General features: G+C 36.6%; 1 protein-coding gene across 5 annotated transcripts in view; it reads right to left on the minus strand.

Moving 5' to 3' along the window:
- The window catches only part of smoc1 (SPARC related modular calcium binding 1), a 56,623-nt gene extending 40,638 nt beyond the window's left edge, over positions 1-15,985 (minus strand). For all 5 annotated transcript variants that reach the window (XM_016292591.1, XM_016292590.1, XM_016292589.1 and 2 more), the window contains exon 1: positions 15,642-15,985. In XM_016292591.1, the coding sequence (XP_016148077.1) occupies positions 15,642-15,746 (105 nt within the window). In that variant the 5' untranslated portion in view covers positions 15,747-15,985. The remainder of the gene's footprint in view (positions 1-15,641) is intronic.
- Positions 15,986-19,799: the final 3,814 nt, after the last annotated feature.

Raw genomic sequence — 19,799 nt, forward strand, 5'->3', positions numbered from 1 at the left:
TCTATCTATCATCTATCTGTCTGTCTGTCTGTCTGTCTGTCTGTCTGTCTGTCTGTCTGTCTGTCTGTCTATCTATCTATCTATCTATCTATCTATCTATCTATTTATCTATCTATCTAACTGTCTGTCTGTCTGTCTGTCTGTCTGTCTATCTATCTCTCTATCTTGTAGAAAAAAACAATCTATAGAAAAATAGCCAATGTCCTGTCACAAAATTACCACTACATTTTCCTACATTTCCTTCAACCTTAAAACACAACACAATGCAATGCATAATTCAAAATACAGGTAAAAACCAACACAGAACATTTCTTAATATTATCACAGTACAGAGGCCCATATTTTTCAATGGGCAATGTTTTTATTCCGATTTGGTCTATCCAATAACATTCATTCTATCAATCATATGTGTAGCGTCTGGACCACTCCAACACACAATATATATTTTGTTAGCTAGATTTCACAAATACTTTGTAACACCCCAGGACGCCGAACAAGACCCTGGTTTCATGGTAACCCGATACATTTACAACCTTGTGGAATGCGAGCCGGCTCTCATTCTGCTTTCTCCAGAAACAAGGGGTACAAATGCACACGAGAAATGGACTGTTCTACTAATTAATTCATAGGAAAACCTTCTTTGAATGAACACCCATTTTCTTCAGGCCAGTGTGTATATTATTGCTGTGTTGTATTTAATCTGTTGTATTATAGACTATTTTTATCCGTGCTTACGATAAACCACACATTCATATAAGTAACTATTTCATGTTCATTAGTTTATATTATTTTATTTTATCCAAATAAGACTGAATTTAAGTACTATTAGGAATGGATTCAATTGTGAAAATAGCTCCTCCATACCAGAATGGAACCCCCTTTTTTTGTCACTGGAATAATTATGTATTGTACACAATTAGACCTGGAACGTGCATTACAAAGTAAATGGATCAGTTTTGATTTCATATTGATTTTACTGAAAGAAAAGTTCTGAGAATACGAGAATATAACAATATAAAACATGAGAATTATACAGGTGCATCTCAATAAATTAGAATGTCGTGGAAAAGTTTATTTATTTCAGTAATTCAACTCAAATTGTGAAACTTGTGTATTAAATAAATTCAATGCACACAGACTGAAGTAGTTTAAGTCTTTAGTTCTTTTAATTGTTATGATTTTGGCTCACAGTTAACAAAAACCCACCAATTCACTATCTCAACAAATTAGAATACTTCATAAGACCAATAAAAAAACATTTTTAATGAATTGTTGGCCTTCTGGAAAGTATGTTAATTTACTGTACATGTACTCAATACTTGGTAGGGGCTCCTTTTGCTTTAATTACTGCCTCAATTCGGCGTGGCATGGAGGTGATCAGTTTGTGGCACTGCTGAGGTGGTATGGAAGCCCAGGTTTCTTTGACAGTGGCCTTCAGCTCATCTGCATTTTTTGGTCTCTTGTTTCTCATTTTCCTCTTGACAATACCCCATAGAGAATCTAAGGTCTGGTGAGTTTGCTGGCCTGTCAAGCACACCAACACCATGGTCATTTAACCAACTTTTGGTGCTTTTGGCAGTGAATTCTAATTTATTGAGATGCACCTGTAAATATAATATAATTATTATAATTATTATAAAAATAATATTATTTTATTCTCCCTTACATTAAGAAAAAAATTGTATTTCTTATAAATCATTGTTCCAATTAATTAATATGTATCAATAGTATTTTCTTTTCATTTACCTTACTCAAATATACAAAATCCTTTTTGAATTTTCACAATTTCAGAGGAACACATATTCCCCTAATCTTTGGGAGGAACAGAAGCATCTTTAGAGAGGTAAAGAGAAAGGAAAGCAAGTTGAGCTTTCAAATTCACTACAGATTGTGCCATAGCTGCCGTCCCATCATGCAGTGTGGCTTCTGACACTGCAGTGGTTTCACAGCACAGCAGGTATACAAAACTGGAGAACCTCTACTGGAAAAAGGGTAGCTTTAGCCAGAAACACAGGGCACATTTTCCATTTTAACACGACCCATCTGAATAACCAGAGCTGACCGTTTCTGATCACACACACACAGCAAACAACAAAACGTTGCTTCAGGACTGAATCTCTTGAGCTGAGCAATCAAGCAAATGGAACCAAATGATGTCACTAATAGCAGACATGAACTGAATCAGTCTGAATGCCTGATGACAGACAAACCAGACTTTTTCCCCCCTTTCAGCTAAGTATGGCATTATTAAATCTGGCTCCTTTACCATGTACTATATGCTGCTTATAAATAAGTACTATACACACTATACAACTTATAAATTAATACATGTTATTAGATTGTAATACATACTCAGTTCAATTCATCCACAAGTATGTCCTAGTATATACATATATAATATATTTGTATGTGTTCACACTGTATACTTTTTAATTCTCACTTGGGTAAATAATCCAGAACAGCCACATTAAATATTAATACCTATAAGCAAATCTTGAATGTTGTTTAAGATGGGCCAAAATATTCCTGGTGAGAGCTGCCCGGTCTAAGTAGCACAATAAACGCTGTATCCAAAGCAAGCTGTTTTAAAGGTGATTTAGAACTGAGTACACGTCCAGATGGTGAGTTGCCTATTTGTCCGTTTTCTTTGAAGGAAAACAGGAAAAAGAAAGCAACAGGGGACCCACTTTATATTAGGTGGCCTTAATTACTATGCACTTACATTTAAATGAATGATTTGATACAATGCACTTGTGTACATACATGTTTTTACATTGTACTTAAAAAAAAAATACCTGTATGTAATTACATCTGTAATTAATTTATGTTATTGCATTTATAAATACACTGTTGACCCATCCCTTACACCTTAACTCACCCTGAAAACCTACCCAAACCACCAAACCTGTTCCTAACCGTACCCATATCCCACCTCAATAGCAGCAAAAGTGTTTTGCAATACAATATGAACACAATAAATACACTGTACTTATTTTTTTGATGTAAGTGCATAGTAGTTAAGGCCACCTGAAATAAATTGCGACCGCAACAGGCAACGGTTCCACAGACAAGCAGTTGTAGTGTTATAATTCATCTTGACTACATGAATATTTCAATGATCTGTTCTGTCTGATGACATTTGTTATGACAGAAGGCATAAAAGATTAATACTCAGTTGTATAACCTAAAGTGCATGTCTTTATAGTCTAAGATTCATCTACAGGAGTTGAGAAAGGTTCTCAGATAAGTCTTAAAGGTCAGAATTAATAAGATCTCTGTATACAAAAATGCTAAGTCTTTTCATTTGCTCACCCTCATGTTGTGCCACCTGTATGATTTTTCTTTTGTCTGTGGAACCAAAAGGAAGATATTTTGCAGAATATCTGGATTTTTGAGCTCTAAAAATTATATTAACCAAAAAAAAAATGCTTTATATTTTTCGCTATATTGCAAATCTTTGGAAGTCATACAACAGCTTTATGTGAGGAACAGGGTGAGATTAAACATACTATTTACTTAAAACCCTCTACCATAGCTCTCAAATATCATTGGCGGCTGTACACATTCAAATACGACTTATCAATGATGTCTAACTTCATTGGTCATCATGAGCAATCATTCATTGCATGGAAAAGAGCTTCAGGACATTCTGCAAAACATTTTCATTTTGTGTTGCACAGAAGAAAGAAAATCATACATCTCATACAAGAAAATTAAACATCATACAATAAAATCCTACATCTCAAACAAGTTTGGGACAACTTGAGGGTGAGTAAATCATTTTAAGTCCTACTTACAGTAAATGGATCAAAAAGCACTCCAAAATGCAGTTGATTGCATTTAATATTAACTTAAAATATAGCATAATACATTTTCACTTTAAATTGCAACTAACATGGAATTATGTGTCTGAAAATACATTTCACAGCTCATACACACACACACACACATATATCCATAATAAGAGCTATTTTTAAAAGTATTCTAAGGTGTATGGTTACACTTTATTTTAAGGTATCCTTGTTACAGTGTAATTATACATTTAAGTACAGAGTAATATTAATTAATTACATGCACTTACTATATGGGTAGGGTTAGGATTAGGGTTTGGCTTAGGGTTCCTTGCATGTAATTATGCATAATTTATTGTTATTATAATAGTAAGTACAAGTAACATGTAACAAGGACACCTTAAAGATAAAGTGTTACCAATTGTACTTCTTTTTCACAAGGCATAGGCCTACTGTATTCTGAAATCTTTTTGCTTGGAAAAGTAGGAGGACCTCTCAATAAACAATAATTCTTAATAAACCTTTAAGTAAAAACCCAGTCCAGTATTTGATATAAAATTAGGTATTCTAGAAAGGCACTAACACACACAATTACAGATACAACATTTGTATCACCTTGGATTGAAAGCATACTGATACATGACTAGGTCTGTAAAATATGTGTTTATTTGTAAAATATGAGTCTAAGTATAACTGTTTAACTGTATAACTAGAAGTGAAATGAATCACACACACTCTGTCAGTTTGTGTGGGCGGAAGTTTAGTTAAGCGTGGAACACAGAGGAAAACAGAAGCCTACACACCATACAAATCTTCTGTCATTCTCACTTTTAACAATATACAATGCCCCAGAAAGTATTGGGAGATTCTGGGACACTTAAGTCACGCATTTTACAAATGCATTGCACTGGATGTTTAAAAAGTGCTCACACGGTACTGGATGTATAGATGTAGATACATGTGACATACATGTATTTATTGTATCTCTTTTGTTTATTTCTTGATTTTGTGCAATGCAGTAATATTCATATATTTGTGGCATAGGTGCTTAAAAAACTTTTAGGGCTGCTGTACATAAGTCAGTATTGCATTGCAAAGGTTTCTCAATCAGTACACTTTTTTTGTTATAGAGTGAGATGTCCGTGCAGTAGTCAGCATTCAATAAATCCTTCCCTGACACTACTAAACTCAAATATAAATCATTAAAAACAATCCTTTTGTTGAATAAACAATATGTCAAGCAGGTTTTTCTAATTAAAAGTGAACTCCAAAAAAATTCTCATTTTTCAGTTTGGGGTTTATGACAAATGTTTTACCTTAACACTCTATTTTGCGAATAAGGCTACTCTTAACTTTTGCCTGGACTTCTCACAATAAAGTGAAGATTTCTGGACGAGCTGGAGACACCAGAGAAATCTCATTGCACAGATGGATTTTTATTCTTGGCAAGCATTCTGTGTGTGTGTGTGTGTGTCTGTGTCTGTGTGTGTGTGTGTGTGTGTGTGTGTGTGTGGTATTCACGAGGAGTGCCAGAGCTACTCTCTATAACGTGTGAAGCACTCGTTACCTTTGGAAAGAACAATTACAAAAATAACAGGCAAAAGCAGACTTCTGATTGGCTGCCATAGAATTAGCAGGCCTGGCCAAGTGTAGCTGGCGCCCCTCAAAACGGTTTCAAATGAGAACTTTTTGCAGATTTTCATCTTATAATGGCGATACGTAAAAACAATGAAAAGTGATCAAAAATGGATCATGCTTTTTTTATATGCTATTAACTGTGAGTGCATATATGTGAATCGGGAAGCAGACAGAGTGTGAGAAATGTGTTATGCATATTTCAAATGCCCTCCTAAAACAGCTTTGCATGATTCAGTAATGAATGTCAGATTTCATAAGAAGAAGATCTGATATAATAATCCCTCTTCTCTGATCATTAGACTAATTAAATGCAGACTAACTGGAAATCTGCTTCCTGAACTTCCTACTTTGTCACTCTAATGATACAGCTTCGCTAAGGAACAGTCATGTTACATCTTCTGGGGAATCTCACTGACTGTCTGATCACCCACAAAAAAAAAAAATAATAAATAAAGATACAGGATAATTTCCAATTCTGTCCAATATTCTGTATCACAGGCCTGAATGTGAAAGGCGTTGACCCAGTGTCCTTAGTTACTATCAGTTAAACTAATAATTCAGTTAATTCCACCCTTTAGCTCTGGGTTCATTAAAATGTACAGTCCATTTCTTGGACTGACAAGGCTGGATCTAGTTCTTGGTTAATCATGATCTATGCTATTATGGAGTCCTAGGGGGTCTGGTTTTGCTCTGGGTCTTGTATAGTCTGTCTCAACTCCATTGCATACAGCACATCAGTGAAGTCATAATGGAAACTGATTGATTGACCACTGCTGAAGCAACATACACTCTTAAAAATAAAGGTGCTTCACGATGCCATAGAAGAACCTTTTTGTCTAAATGGTTCCATAAAGAACCTTTAACACCTGAAGAACCTTTCTGTTTCACAAAAGGTTCTTTGTGGTGGAAGAAGGTTCTTCAGATTACAAAAAGGTAAGAAAGAGATGGTTCTGTAAAGAATCTTTGACTGAATGGTTCTTTGTGGAACCAAAAATGGTTCTTCAATGGCATCGCTTGAAGAACCTTTTGAAGCACCTTTATTTTTAAGAGTGTAGGATGGCTAATATTAGCCAAAAAATCCCTATTTAAGAATGTTTGTGCATTTGCTTTTTCGTTGGAGAGAAAGTAATACTTTTGGTTTATTATTCATCACCTGAAAAACAGTCGACACTCGTGAGATTCACTAATTTCTTCAAAATGCCAATTCCAGACCAGCATCCAAACACAAAACAATCAAAGTGTTCTTACATTCTTTGTAGGAACTTAACCAAATGCTTTTGGTTATTTAACCTCAGAGCTTGTAGCAACAAATGAAAACATGCAGACTAAATAACCAGTAAAAGTTGTTTGGCCATTGAAGTAGCACAATAAGTTCTGTAGACATCAACAAAACACACAGTGGAGAGAAAATTCCACTTGAGGACCCCAATATGGCAAAACATCAGTTGATGAAACCTGCCATGTCATGACTAATGGCTGTCCGGTGTAATAAAAGAGACACTACTTTTATCGGGCTGTAATTGAAGCCTCTGGGAGGCTGGTAATCTCTGGTATTTTCTCAGAGAAAGCCGTATCATTAAATGCTGATAGCCACTGCTATCTGTCCACAGCAAAATGCCATAGCACTGACCCAGAACACATTCTCTCTGTCAGAAAACCTTCCTTATCCAAATCCCAGCTGTCGCTCACTGTATATCAAGCACACAGCGCTGCTTCTAGCCCACACAGGGAGAACAGCCCTTTGTCCCTAGACTCTGTCTCCCAACAATATTTTTGCGCGCAAAGAAAACAAAAATAACGACTTTATTCAAGACTTTCTTCTCTTCTGTGTCAGTCTTCGATGCATGTTCATGAATACTGACACGAATTTCTAAATTTGTGTTCTGAAGATTTAATTTTTGGGTGAAATGTCCCTTTAAAGTCTTATAGACATAACTGTATGACTTTCTGTAAAGCTGCTTTGAAACAATGTGTTATAAAAAGCGATATACTCTACAAATAAATTTAACTTGACATTAGTAGATCAATGTCTTCCCAATTTGGTAAATGGCAGAAACAATCTGTAAAGGCCACCTCTAGTTGAATCAGTTAGTAAGTTCTGCCATTAGTCAACATCCTAGGACTGTCCACAGCCTGTGTTACAGTGTAGCTGCATGTCATTAGCATAGTATGATCATCTGTAACGAAAAGTGAAAATAAAATAAACCCCAGACCACTTTGCAGAGGCGGACAGTAGTGAAGTATTTTTACTCTGCTGTAAAAGTACTTTTCAAGTGTCAGTACTTTATCAGAGTGTTTTTCCGTAGAAAACTTTACTTCACAACATTCCAATGCATAATATTGCACTTTTTACTGCATTATGTTTCATATTAAATATAATTTAATACTTAATTACATTAGAAATGTATTACTTTTGTTATTTTACTCAAGTAAAAGTAATTGAAAGATTTACTTGAGCACAAGAAAGTACTACATTTTTTAATGTTCTTGTTTATGAAATGTAGTGCAGTAAAAAGTAAGACATTATGCTTTGCAATGTAGTGAAGTAAAAGTTTTCCAAAGAAAAACACTCTGATAAACTACAGATAATTTTAAATGTACTTGAGTAAAGTAAAAATACTTCACTACTGTCCGCCTCTGCCACTTTGCGCTCACAAAGAATGATATAAGTGGACCATATTGGTCCTGCAGATATCTGAAGCCGGGCATACAATGTACAATTTCAGAGATGTTTATGTTAGATACCAACTCTCACTGTAGTAAATCGCATACAATGTAAAGTCAAATCTCACTGTATGTGCTCACAATATAGAGTCAAAAGTGATTTATGTGCTCACACTATACGGTTTGATCGTCAAGCTACCACCTGACTGCTGACACTATACATGTGAAATAAACATTTAGAACCCCCCGAACCCGTAACTGTGTGCCCGTGTCACCATAGTTTCATTTCTCTTTTTGCACAGGCGCAGAGAGCGAAAAAGGCCAATCAGTTTGTAGCCCTGCTTCAACTGTGTGATACCCTCATGTTGGTCCAAAATTTCGGACATATCAGAAATTCATCTGACCATCTGATTGCCAGTTGAGAGAGGTTAATTGCCTCTCGTTACCCCTGTGCAATAAACAATGCATGAAAAACCTGAAAATCGGCCTGATTAAAAAAAAAGTGTCATATAGCTCAGAAATCTGACGAAAAATCACATAGTATATGCCCGGCTTGAGATGGTTTGTGTTCACAAGACAAACGCTTGAGCCACCATGAAATCAATCAAGATTCAAAAAAAGTTATGTTATCTTCAATAGTGTAGCGATGTATGAAGCACAGCTCACACAGACGTCACTTTCAAACCAAGCAGCTTTCTTTTGGTCAGTTTTGCAAATTTGTGAGAAAAACTTCAGCAAAACATGTATGGTGAAATCTTTGACCCGTACACAAAATTCCAGATCATGTGGATTTCTATTGAAAAGACTGGACTTCGATTGCAAAAATTTGCTTTAAGATCTGAAATCACACAGTCGGTAGAAGACAGTGTTGGGGAAAGTTACTTTTATAAGTAATGCATTACAATATTGTGTTAAAAAAGTAGCTAATTATGTTGTTTAGTTACTTTTTATGAAACGTAATGTGTTATGTTACATTTAAGTTACTTTTTAAATCTGGGCAGGGCTTGCATGTTTGTTTTTAATATAAAAAAGTTCTTATAAAAATGTAAAAGCCCTTTCACACCAAAAGTGAAATGAATATGCCACAGGCTGAAGGAAATGTAAATTCATGTCTGTACAGTAGAGGGTGCAGTAGAGGGCGCAGCTCAAACAAACTGCATGAAGAATATGACACAGGAGAAGAAAGTTCAACACTATTCAGCAATAACAAAAATGAAACACAAATGTGTCATTTAGGCTTATTAGTAAGATTGAATTGGATCATCAAATGTCAGTAAAGACATTGGTTAATAAAATGGGATTAAATACATACATTATATTTGTCTTATTTAACATATTTAATTATTGCAGGATTGTATAATATTCTGAGTTTGCATTTTGCACTGTTTTTATTCATTTTGAGAAATACTGAATCTGTTTTTGTGCAGGTGAGATAAGTAAGCGCATGTTCTTATTTATTCTAGAACTACAGTAACATCATTTTCACACAGCACACACAATGCCTCCGCACTTACTCCCAATTTCTCTCAAAATGGCAACACAAGAGCTGTCAGTCAAGACATGGGAAACAAAGTAACTGGTGTTTTTTCTGAGTTCTAATGCGTTACTTTACTATTTACTTTAAAAAAGTAATCTGATTACATAACTCGCGCTACTTGTAATGCGTTACCCCCAACACTGGTAGAAGGCATAACCCCTATACACTTATACATTTAATGCAATCTGCAATTAGTGCAACAATCCTCTGATGAAATTATAGTAAATCTGGCATGATTTTTATCAAAGAACATGTTGCATGATTTAAAACCTGCATGCTTTCTCATTCGCATTATCTTAGCTGCGCGAACATTCTCTACAGTCACAAACTTTCTGTCAACACAGTGTTAAACTGCAAAGCCCGCTGATGCTGCACAGTGTATCGTGAGTCATTTTATATAAGGTAAACAATGACCCGCTGACTGGTTGACTACTTCTCTGGACTATTAGATGTCTGGTTAAAATTATTACTCGCGCAAAACACAGAGAACAATCACTCTTTCTAAATGCACTCAGATAAGAACCTGTGTATACATGATTCCCACATCTCCCTCCCTCTCACCTGCAAACACACAACACCTGCATCACTGGCTCTTTGGGTGTCATGTGGGCGGCTGCAATAAAAAAAAGCAGAGAGGAGGAGGGCAGGGGGTTTGGTGCTCATACGCCGAGTTGGGAGAATGTTGTCTTGGCATGGAACTTGTACTCGTCTCGCTGTGTTTGTTCTTTACATGACTTTACGAGGTTTCAGTGATGCACTCGACCAGGTATGCTGTATACAGCGCTTACCCAGGCCACCTCCATGTATCCATTTTTCAATTACTCATGCTGGTTAAGTTCATTTTTGAAGCTTGACCAAACTACCATGATATTTTGTTTGTGTGGATAGCTAATTCTGAGAAATGAATGCTGTGGGAAAGCTTATGTCGTATCATACTGAAATGCTGAATGAAAACAGATTGGACTAGGTTTTTGTCTTGTTGGAAAAAGTTCACTCTCTATTAAGTCCATACTTCAAAGGGAAGGGAATATTGAAGTGTTCTAAATAGGTCATGAGTGTTCCTTTGAAAGTATATTTGAAGAAAAAGGCTTTAAAACATAAGTTAAAGACGAATGTGTCTTTCACTTAACCCACAAATCAACTAAGGACAGAAGTCTATATTAAAAACTTTTAAAAAATATTATTTTTTTAATCATGGTTCAAGTTGAAAAATGACATAATGGTAATGCCAGTACACTTTCTGATCTGCACTACTGACAACTGTTATCTTACACAAACAAACAAATAAATATGGATGTTTATATCTTACACAGAAAAAAAAAGTTAGCTTAAAATGTGCTTTACAGTATGTGGCAGCATCTAAATTTAGTAAAAAATATTATTTTACATCAGTGAGTCAGACCTGACTACATGAGGTATATAATAATTGGATCAGATAGAAATAGCTTCTCCGTAACAATTTACAGTATATAAGTAAATTATGCTGCACAGTTACTAGTCGGTTTTCTTGGCTGTATTGGCAAAAACATTGACAAGTTTAACTGATAGATTTTTCAGATAGTGTCTGAACTCTGCCAGTTGAAATATTTCATGTCTTTATTTTTTTTGGAGGAGACCAGGAGTACAAAACAAAGTTTTCCGGACAAAGAAACTCCGAATAGGACTCACTATAAATACACAGACACCAATGGGACACATCTGGGAGCAAATTAACTAATTAAACAAACACAGCTGGAACCAAATTCATACAACGAGGAGAGGAAGGACCAAATAAGGAAAACAGGAACTAAACGTGACAGATCGCCCCCCTCCTGGATAGCGCGTCCAGTGCCGTAACAGTACCATCAGGGAGGGGGGGGGGCGGGTGCAGGACTGGAACAGGGTGGAGACAAGGAGAGCCTCCAGGGCGGATCAGGGAGTCATGGTGGAGCAGGGGACTCCCATGGCAGATCCTCCGTGGCCTTAGCTGGCTCGGCCACAGGTATATGCCCCCCCCCCCAAATGTTTCTTGGGGAAATCTAGGAATCCTGTGGGGTGCTCTGGAGGAGCGGGCACTAGATGGTGCTCTAGAAAGCGCTTACGAGGAGCGGGCACTGGAGCGAGCTCTGGGGCTGGAGCTCTCCCTGGGCTTGACTGGGGATCAGGAGCCCTCCCGGGGCTTGACTGGGGATCAGGAGCCCTCCGTCGGCTATACTCGGGAACAGGAGCCCTTCCTGGGCCGAACTGGGGATCAGGAGTCCTTCCTGGGCCTAACTCGGGATCAGGAGCCTTTCCTGGGCTGAACTGGGGATCAGGGTAGCGCTTACGTGGTGCTGGCACTGGAGCGAGCTCTGGGGCTGGAGGCGACACTGGAGCGAGCTCTGGAAGGCGCTTACGAGGAGCAGGCACTGGGGCTGGAATCGACACTGGGGCCTCATGAACGCATGGGGGCTTGCCATATTAATGTTCGTTGGGCTTGCCATATTAACGGGCGGTGAACTACAGTAGGCCACGGACGGCGGGCTGGTTCTGACTCGGGGCAGGACACTCTCCAGACACCGGAGGATTCCTTCCCTCCAGCTCAGTCCCGTGGTGTCTGGGAGGTCCACGGGGCGATGGTAGTCGGCCCCGAGCCAGAACAGAGAATAAATGGTGGCGTCATCGAGGGCCGTAGCTGCGGTGAGCCTGCAGAACTCCCAGGAATACTTGACAAAGGGGAGATCTAGGCGAGCTAAGGCGAAGAACCGAACGGCAATTTCCATAGCCGCGGGGAAAACAAGGAAAACAAAAAGCTTTTCAAAAAGGTGGAAAAAACAAATGCGAGGAAAAGTCGCCGCTCACTTTTTGTGTGGTCCGGAATTCTGTCACGGGTCGCTACTGTGAGGAGCACGGAGCGAGGAACGAGGAGACCAGGAGTACAAAACAAAGGGGTTTAATATTCTCTTCAGGAAATCACACGTAGCACAAGAAGGGGACATAAACAATTCCGGACAAAGAAACTCAGAACAGGACTCACTATAAATACACAGACACCAATGGGACACACCTGGGAGCAAATTAACTAATTAAACAAACACAGCTGGAACCAAATTCATACAAAAAGGACTGGAAGGACCAAATAAGGAAAACAGGAACTAAACGGGAACATACACGTGACAGAATCATATAACTTTAAATTAATTAAGGTTTTTTGGCCTTTTTTACACATTGTGTTTGTAATAAAAAGACAATAATAACAACATACCGTAACTTAGTCAAATTCATTACCATTTTTAATACTAATAACGTGACCTACTTTGCTATTAAACTACACTGACAATGTGTTGCATACTGTGTAGTTTTATTTCTGTTTTGTCAGGCTACCATGAGGATCAAGTTTGTCAGACTGTTAACAGTGAAAGTTCCCAGTGACCTTTGCACAAGAGCTGTTAGCGAAGTGCATAATTTGTTCGATGTTAAAATACACTGACAACACCAAAGGTTGATTCACTGTACACCAATATTGGCTCAACCAATTAGAGTTTAGGGGCGGGACTATCTGTTTTTTAGGGGGGAAATTTGTTTATCATCATTATTATTTTTTTTTTCAATTTAATTTAGTCATCCTAGTAGAAAATAAATACACATAACCTTTAACCAAAAGATCTTAAGATTAATTGTCAAAATAATGCCTACTGACAGTTGGTATATTCACTGTGCTCAGATGCATCGCTACATGCTGACAGAATTAAATCCTCAGAAAATATTATCTTCTAAGTCAGATGCCAGAATTGGCCAGGTCGAAGAACTCAGAATTACTGTGACTGGAAAAGTGTGCTAAATTCATGTTAAATGTGGAAAAGGAAACCTAAAATTCCTCTACTGTCAAGAGATGCTTCCTTTCTTTCTTTCTTTTTTTTCTTTTTTTAATAAACCCAATCACCCAATTGGCTTTGAGGAAAGAGCTTGATCCTGTTATTGGCCCAAATATGTCTTCTAGCCATACCTCCTCATGAAACTTTGGGTTCTTGGAGCTGACAGCATTCAGAGATAAGTTTTTACAAATGAGGCACAGAAGGGAGTATAACTTTTGAAGCATTTGACTTTAGATTTTTTAAATAGCTTTTTTAACACAACCTTTCTGGCCTCCGGTAATGATTAGATGAAGATGATGAAGGATGTTTAAACATTGCGGAGATATTTCTACACTGTTTAATGCTGTTGAGCACAAGAAATCACACATGCACACACGCTCTCTACAGCTACTATTACAGTACATTTCAATCTATAGAGTTCTTGCCAAAATAAAATAAGTAAGCAGATATTATATCACAGGAGATAAAAGTCAGGGAGAGTTAAGGGAAAGTAAATGAGAACATGGATACATAAGTATGGAGAAGGAGCAAAATCATTAAAAGGAAAAAATAGAATGAAGTAAAGACAACGATTAATGCTTTTCAGTTCTTCTCAGCAGCCAGAGTCTTGTTTCATAATAAGCACAATTTATTCACAGTGAACTTCCTTTTTTTTATTAATCATGCAGAAACACAGTATAGAAGTGTTTATGTTCACAGTGGCCCCATTGTCACAATTGTTTCTAATCCATAATTAAGAAATAAATGTAGATTGCTAAATGTGTGTGATGTGACTTTACGAACCGTCGATTATTTGAATTTCCAAGGAATTTCTTTTTATACTCTTTTAAAATCTAGTTATATATCTCTACGAGGTCCAATGTGTTCCTTGCAGATTAACTGGTTCTGAAAAGATTTCCTGATGACAACAATGTGATTTTTTTTTATCTTGCTGTTAAGACTTTTCTCAGCAAATCAATTCTTCAAAACTTCACTCTGTTCACTTTTTGAAGATGAACACATTTTTAGTTTTGATGTGTGTGTAGATTTTTATACTGACCACCCCCTCCAACCACAAGTATGACAATACCTCAGCAGCATCCACAAATTTCTCTATTCCACTCTCTTTCTGATTTGTACTCTCAGTGGTCAATCTCAATGGTCTCAGTGCACAACTGAATGGACATTTACCACAAGAGCTCTGAGGCAATTTTGACAAACCGTTCTTCTGTCTGAATTGCTCAAATACTTGAGGAAATAAAAGAATGCTGCGGCAATTCGATTTCTGGGGCACGTTTTTATGCTTTGACTTGTTAGTGTTATCAGTCACTCAAGTAAGTTGCATTAATTGCTATTTGTTTAAACTTCACTACTAAATCAAGGCTATTAAGGCAAACAGTTAATCACCTTGATACAATGTTTCTCCCTTATAGACATCCAGACAGATGTATTTGCATTTTCTGAGAGGATCATTTTTTAAAAGACATCATATAGCTTTACTATTCAACATTGTCTGCAAACTGATTCAGCCGCAGAAAGAAATACTCCACACAGTTGTCTTTGTTGAAATCGTATGAAATGCTGCATTGGAAAGGCAACGGTCCTCTTTTCTATGGGCACAGAGGGGTGCACAGGGAGCAAAAGACCTTTATGACAAAAGGTCAATGGGTGTACTCAAGTCTCACTGACAATGTGCCTCAGCAAGCAAAACCCAACTATTCAGCTGAATCACTAAAAGATGCTCTGATGTTGAGGTATTATGCATTCTAGAATGAAAGTTCATCTTTATAGAAAATTTAATATATTAAGGTATATTTTAATTCAGTGTCATCATATAAGGCAGCAAAAAGAAGCTGTAAAATTTTCAGTGGGTTATTTCTGCATTCCAGTTTGTCAAGAAAATCCTTCCTAAAACTGATATTTGTAAAACAAACAAGTATTGTATAAGCACTGCATGATGCATTGTTACTGTATATATATAGTGCAATGGCATTGTATATTGAAGCAGATATTTTCATAAATGAAAACTGTATCAGGAAGCATTGTTTTAATATAATGCAATGGCTTTGACACAGTATAAGCACGTTATGTGTCACACTGACAGCTTTGAATGACGCACTGAAGTTATCCGAATGACAAATAAGTGAATGTGCGCAGCTGAACACATGCGGTGGAGAGCGGCGTTAAGCACGGACTTACCCGAGGACCATTCGACTTCTGCGCTGAGGCTGGTGGCAGGCACATCATCATCAGTAGCGTGAGGGAATACATAAATACAAAAAGGACCAGGTTGTGGCAGTACATTCTGTCTGATGTTGAAGTGTTAAAACAACTGACAGCCTACGGACAAGATTAAGTTAAGAATTGGCAGCGGTCCCAAAATTGCAGGAAATTCCAAAAGTTTGTTTCCAAATAAATTCGTCCTCAGCGGGCTTCTTCTTTACGCGTGTGCATTTTCATAGTGCCGGAGAGTACGCAGACAAGATGATGAAAATCGTAATGATGCACTCTTTCCACTGCGTGGGATGTACTGTCCTTTCCAAAGCTACAGGTTGAATAGTTTGCCTTACACTTTGGGACGCGTTTAAAACCTAAGGAGGTGGGATTTTACGACGTGATTGACAGTGGGGACGTCCAATGACAGTGCACTAAAACAGGGTGGGGGCCCTGGGGGGGGGTGCAAAAGTCCGCGGATTAATCATCAGTCCACTTGGTTACCGCAAGCGTAATGAAAGACAAAGCTCTACGACTTTCTTTAACCCAACACTCCTACGAAACATTTTACAACTTATTTATTTTCATGGGTGTTTAATTGGGAGACTAGGGCAAGCAGTTAAAATTTTATATTATTCCTATTATTATTAGGCTACTATTATAAATGCAATTTCATTTCAGTTTCATGGTTCGACAAGCAATTGTTCTTTCGTTTAAATATTCATCTGAAAGCCCACAATATATATATTTTTTTTTAAATATAGACATGTTATAGATTTTTGTTACACTTTATTTTAAGGTGCCCTTGTTACAGTGTAATTGTATTTAGGTACCGAGTAATATTAATTAAGTACATGTACTTACTATATGGTTAGGGTTAGGATCAGGGTTTGGCTTAGTGTTACTTGCATGTAATTATGCATAATTTATTGTTATTATAATAGTAAGTACATGTAACGTGTAAAAAGGACACCTTAAAATAAAGTGTTACCTTTTAATCTAATCAAGGTTTCTTGTCAAATCAAGTGACAAGAAACAGCAGGTTCTCATTGTGTCAACTAACCCCACCAATGGTTTTTATTTCACTTTATTTTTTTTTATTCTTATATTTATATATATATATTTTTTTTTTTTTTACAATGGTGCATATTTTTATTTTATATTCTAATTTATTACATTATATTATCATATATTATATTTTATTTATTATATTATTATATTATATGTTTGTAACCAAGACATTATTTATTTACACTTCTAAACAAACAAACAAATAAATAAATAAATCAACAAATAAATAAACAAATTCATACTAGTGAGAAATATTCTCTAGACAAGTAAAAATTCATTACACTTTATGTCTGGAAGTATAACATGATTATTAGCTAACATTGTTTGCCGTCCCATTCATTCATTTATTCATGTATTTATTTATTTATTGAGGGAGTGTAAAATGATAGATAGATAGATAGATAGATAGATAGATAGATAGATAGATAGATAGATAGATAGATAGATAGATAGATAGACAGATAGATAGATAGATAGATAGATAGATAGATAGATAGATAGATAGATAGATAGATAGATAGATAGATAGATAGATAGATAGAAAATTAAAAATTGATCCACTTTCCTAGCTTCTCAAAAATTGTATTATTCTACCTTTTAATGAAAGGCATTTTAAGGAAAAAAGGAGAGAAAGAGAGGCTATGAGAAGCAGGGCTCAGTGATGATTCTGTGGATGTACCTTGATGTGCCGTTAGGTTTCCATTTGAATCTCTCCCCAGGGTTCGGTCAGGCTGCAGCGCTCCACACCACGCCAGCTGGTCTCTGCCCGGCCGGGACTGTGTGAAGTTCTTCTGGGGGAAGGGAGGGGTGAGGGGGGACAGGAGTTTCTAATGGAATGTTAACGAGATCAATTTATGTCCTGTATCCACTTTCCTCCTTCCCGCTCCTTTAACCACGTACAAAACAAAGCCGCTTTCTGGCGTGTGAAAAAAAAATTTGTTGTTGGAGAAACGTTGACCAACACAGACGGCTGTTGTCACTTGGCTGGACTTGAAACAAATGTTTGACAAGGGCCAGAGAGAAAGAAGAGGGCAAACAAGCTGAAAAGAGCTGTGCTGCCCAATTATCACACCGACCCTTTCCACAGATGCTCAGTGGCGGTTCACTGTCTGTTTATAGCAAGCAAAGCCGACAGAAAATTAGCAGGTGTCTGTAGACAAGACCAGCCAGACTAAACTCGCGGGCACCCCGTCGACTCCAACGCAATTATTGCCAGGCTATGCACATTTCGTGGCTTTAATCAACACATCAGTACACCGGAGAGGTCTCTCCCCCCACCCTTATCTTATTATGATGTCTAAGATAGCCATGACAGGCCCGCTTCACGTTAAGTGTCCTTAATACCTTTGTACTTTAAATTGTGTGGTTCAAACTGCTGTTAAACCCATTTACAGCTTTTATAATTAGACATCTGGACCCAGCTTTATTGTGGTTTTACCAGCTTTTAGAGAAGGTAAAGTTTCGACTCTAGTCCTGAGAGATTCCTTCAGCTAATGTCTTTGACAGCAATTGTCTTCTTCAAGGCATACATATCCTCACCAGATGTCTAATTAAACGATGACATATTTTACTATAGATGCATTTCTTTTTTTCTATTCAGAAATGTTTGGTACTCTGAGTGTCAAAAAATATATTATTTATTTATTTAAGTGCATATTAAAGGAACATTTCGTGTTCTGTACAACTTAAGCTCAGATGGCAGCAATTGTGGCATAACTGCATAAAGTCTACCTCCACACAAAAATGGTTACATTTTAATTTAAGGTGTCCATTTTACAGTATAATTACATACTGCACAATATTAATTTAAAAATATTACTTAACATACAGTATTCTTACTATAGGGTTTGTTTTAGGTTAGGTTAGTTTGTTTTAAGATTAGTTGCATGTTAGGGTTAGGGTTAGGTCTTGAATATTGAGTCAGGTCTAAAATAATAATAATTAAAGTAACAACAACATAATAATAATGATAATAATAATAATAATAATAATAACAACATAATAATAATGATAATAATAATAATAATAATAATAATAATAACATAATAATAATGATAATAATAATAATAATAATAATACAATTAATAATAATAATAATAATAATAATAATAATAACCCTTTTTGGCAGTATTTTTAAAAAAGTGAGCACTTTTCCATTTTCACTGGCCCCATTCCCTTCAGTTTTAAGTGCGTCACAATATTTATTTTAATAGGATGTTATTTATTTGATAATGAACACTATGCCACAAATGCTGTCGATTGAGCTTAACCTGTAATAATTCTTTAATTTTATAAAATTACAAAATTAATGGGTAACACAATTATTTTAAGGTGATGTAGTTACACATTACATACTGACTTACATATTGACTTTTAATAGCAGTAAATTATGTATAATTACAAGCCAATAACCCTAAGCATAACCAGTTAGTACATGTAGTTAATTAATATTATCAGTACTTATTTGTGTAATAACACTGTAACAAAGTCACCAAATAAAGTGTAATCAGTTAATCTAAATATATAATGTGAATAGCTGACATCTTGTTTTTGAATGAGTTGGATGAGAAGCTTTGAAGTTCACACTGAAATCTCATACTCGTGATTGCAGATTTCTTGGAAAATATGTCCCGAAACTCCGAGGAAGAGAATGTGTTCTTTTTCTCAGGAGCAAAACCTAAAGCAGAAGTCTCCATTTGGTCTCAGTGTAATCTCAATGGAAAACATTTCTCAGATCTAATTTGGTATTTCACATCGCTACAGGTGTGTGTGTATTCCTAGTCACTCTGTTGGTGTCTTCGTACTTCAAGATGAAACATTGTGAGTGTAGGGACTCATATAACAAGACATTTCAGATCTGAGGATTGCTCAATACATCTTTGTCCATATTTCTCATGCACAAGTGCCTGTTTGACCTAATCGTGGCAGAATGAAGAAAAGACATGGACAGAGAGAGGACATCAAACAAGAGAATGCGAGGTCAGATGCAGAGCCCTTTCACTTCAAAGTCCCCCATCTGGCTTTCATTTGTTGAATTCCATGTCTTTTACATGTACTGGCTGCAATTTTCAC

Source organism: Sinocyclocheilus grahami, unplaced genomic scaffold (genome assembly GCF_001515645.1).
Source record: "Sinocyclocheilus grahami isolate Dianchi unplaced genomic scaffold, SAMN03320097.WGS_v1.1 scaffold288.1, whole genome shotgun sequence".
In the NCBI taxonomy this organism is placed as follows: Eukaryota; Metazoa; Chordata; class Actinopteri; order Cypriniformes; family Cyprinidae; genus Sinocyclocheilus; species Sinocyclocheilus grahami.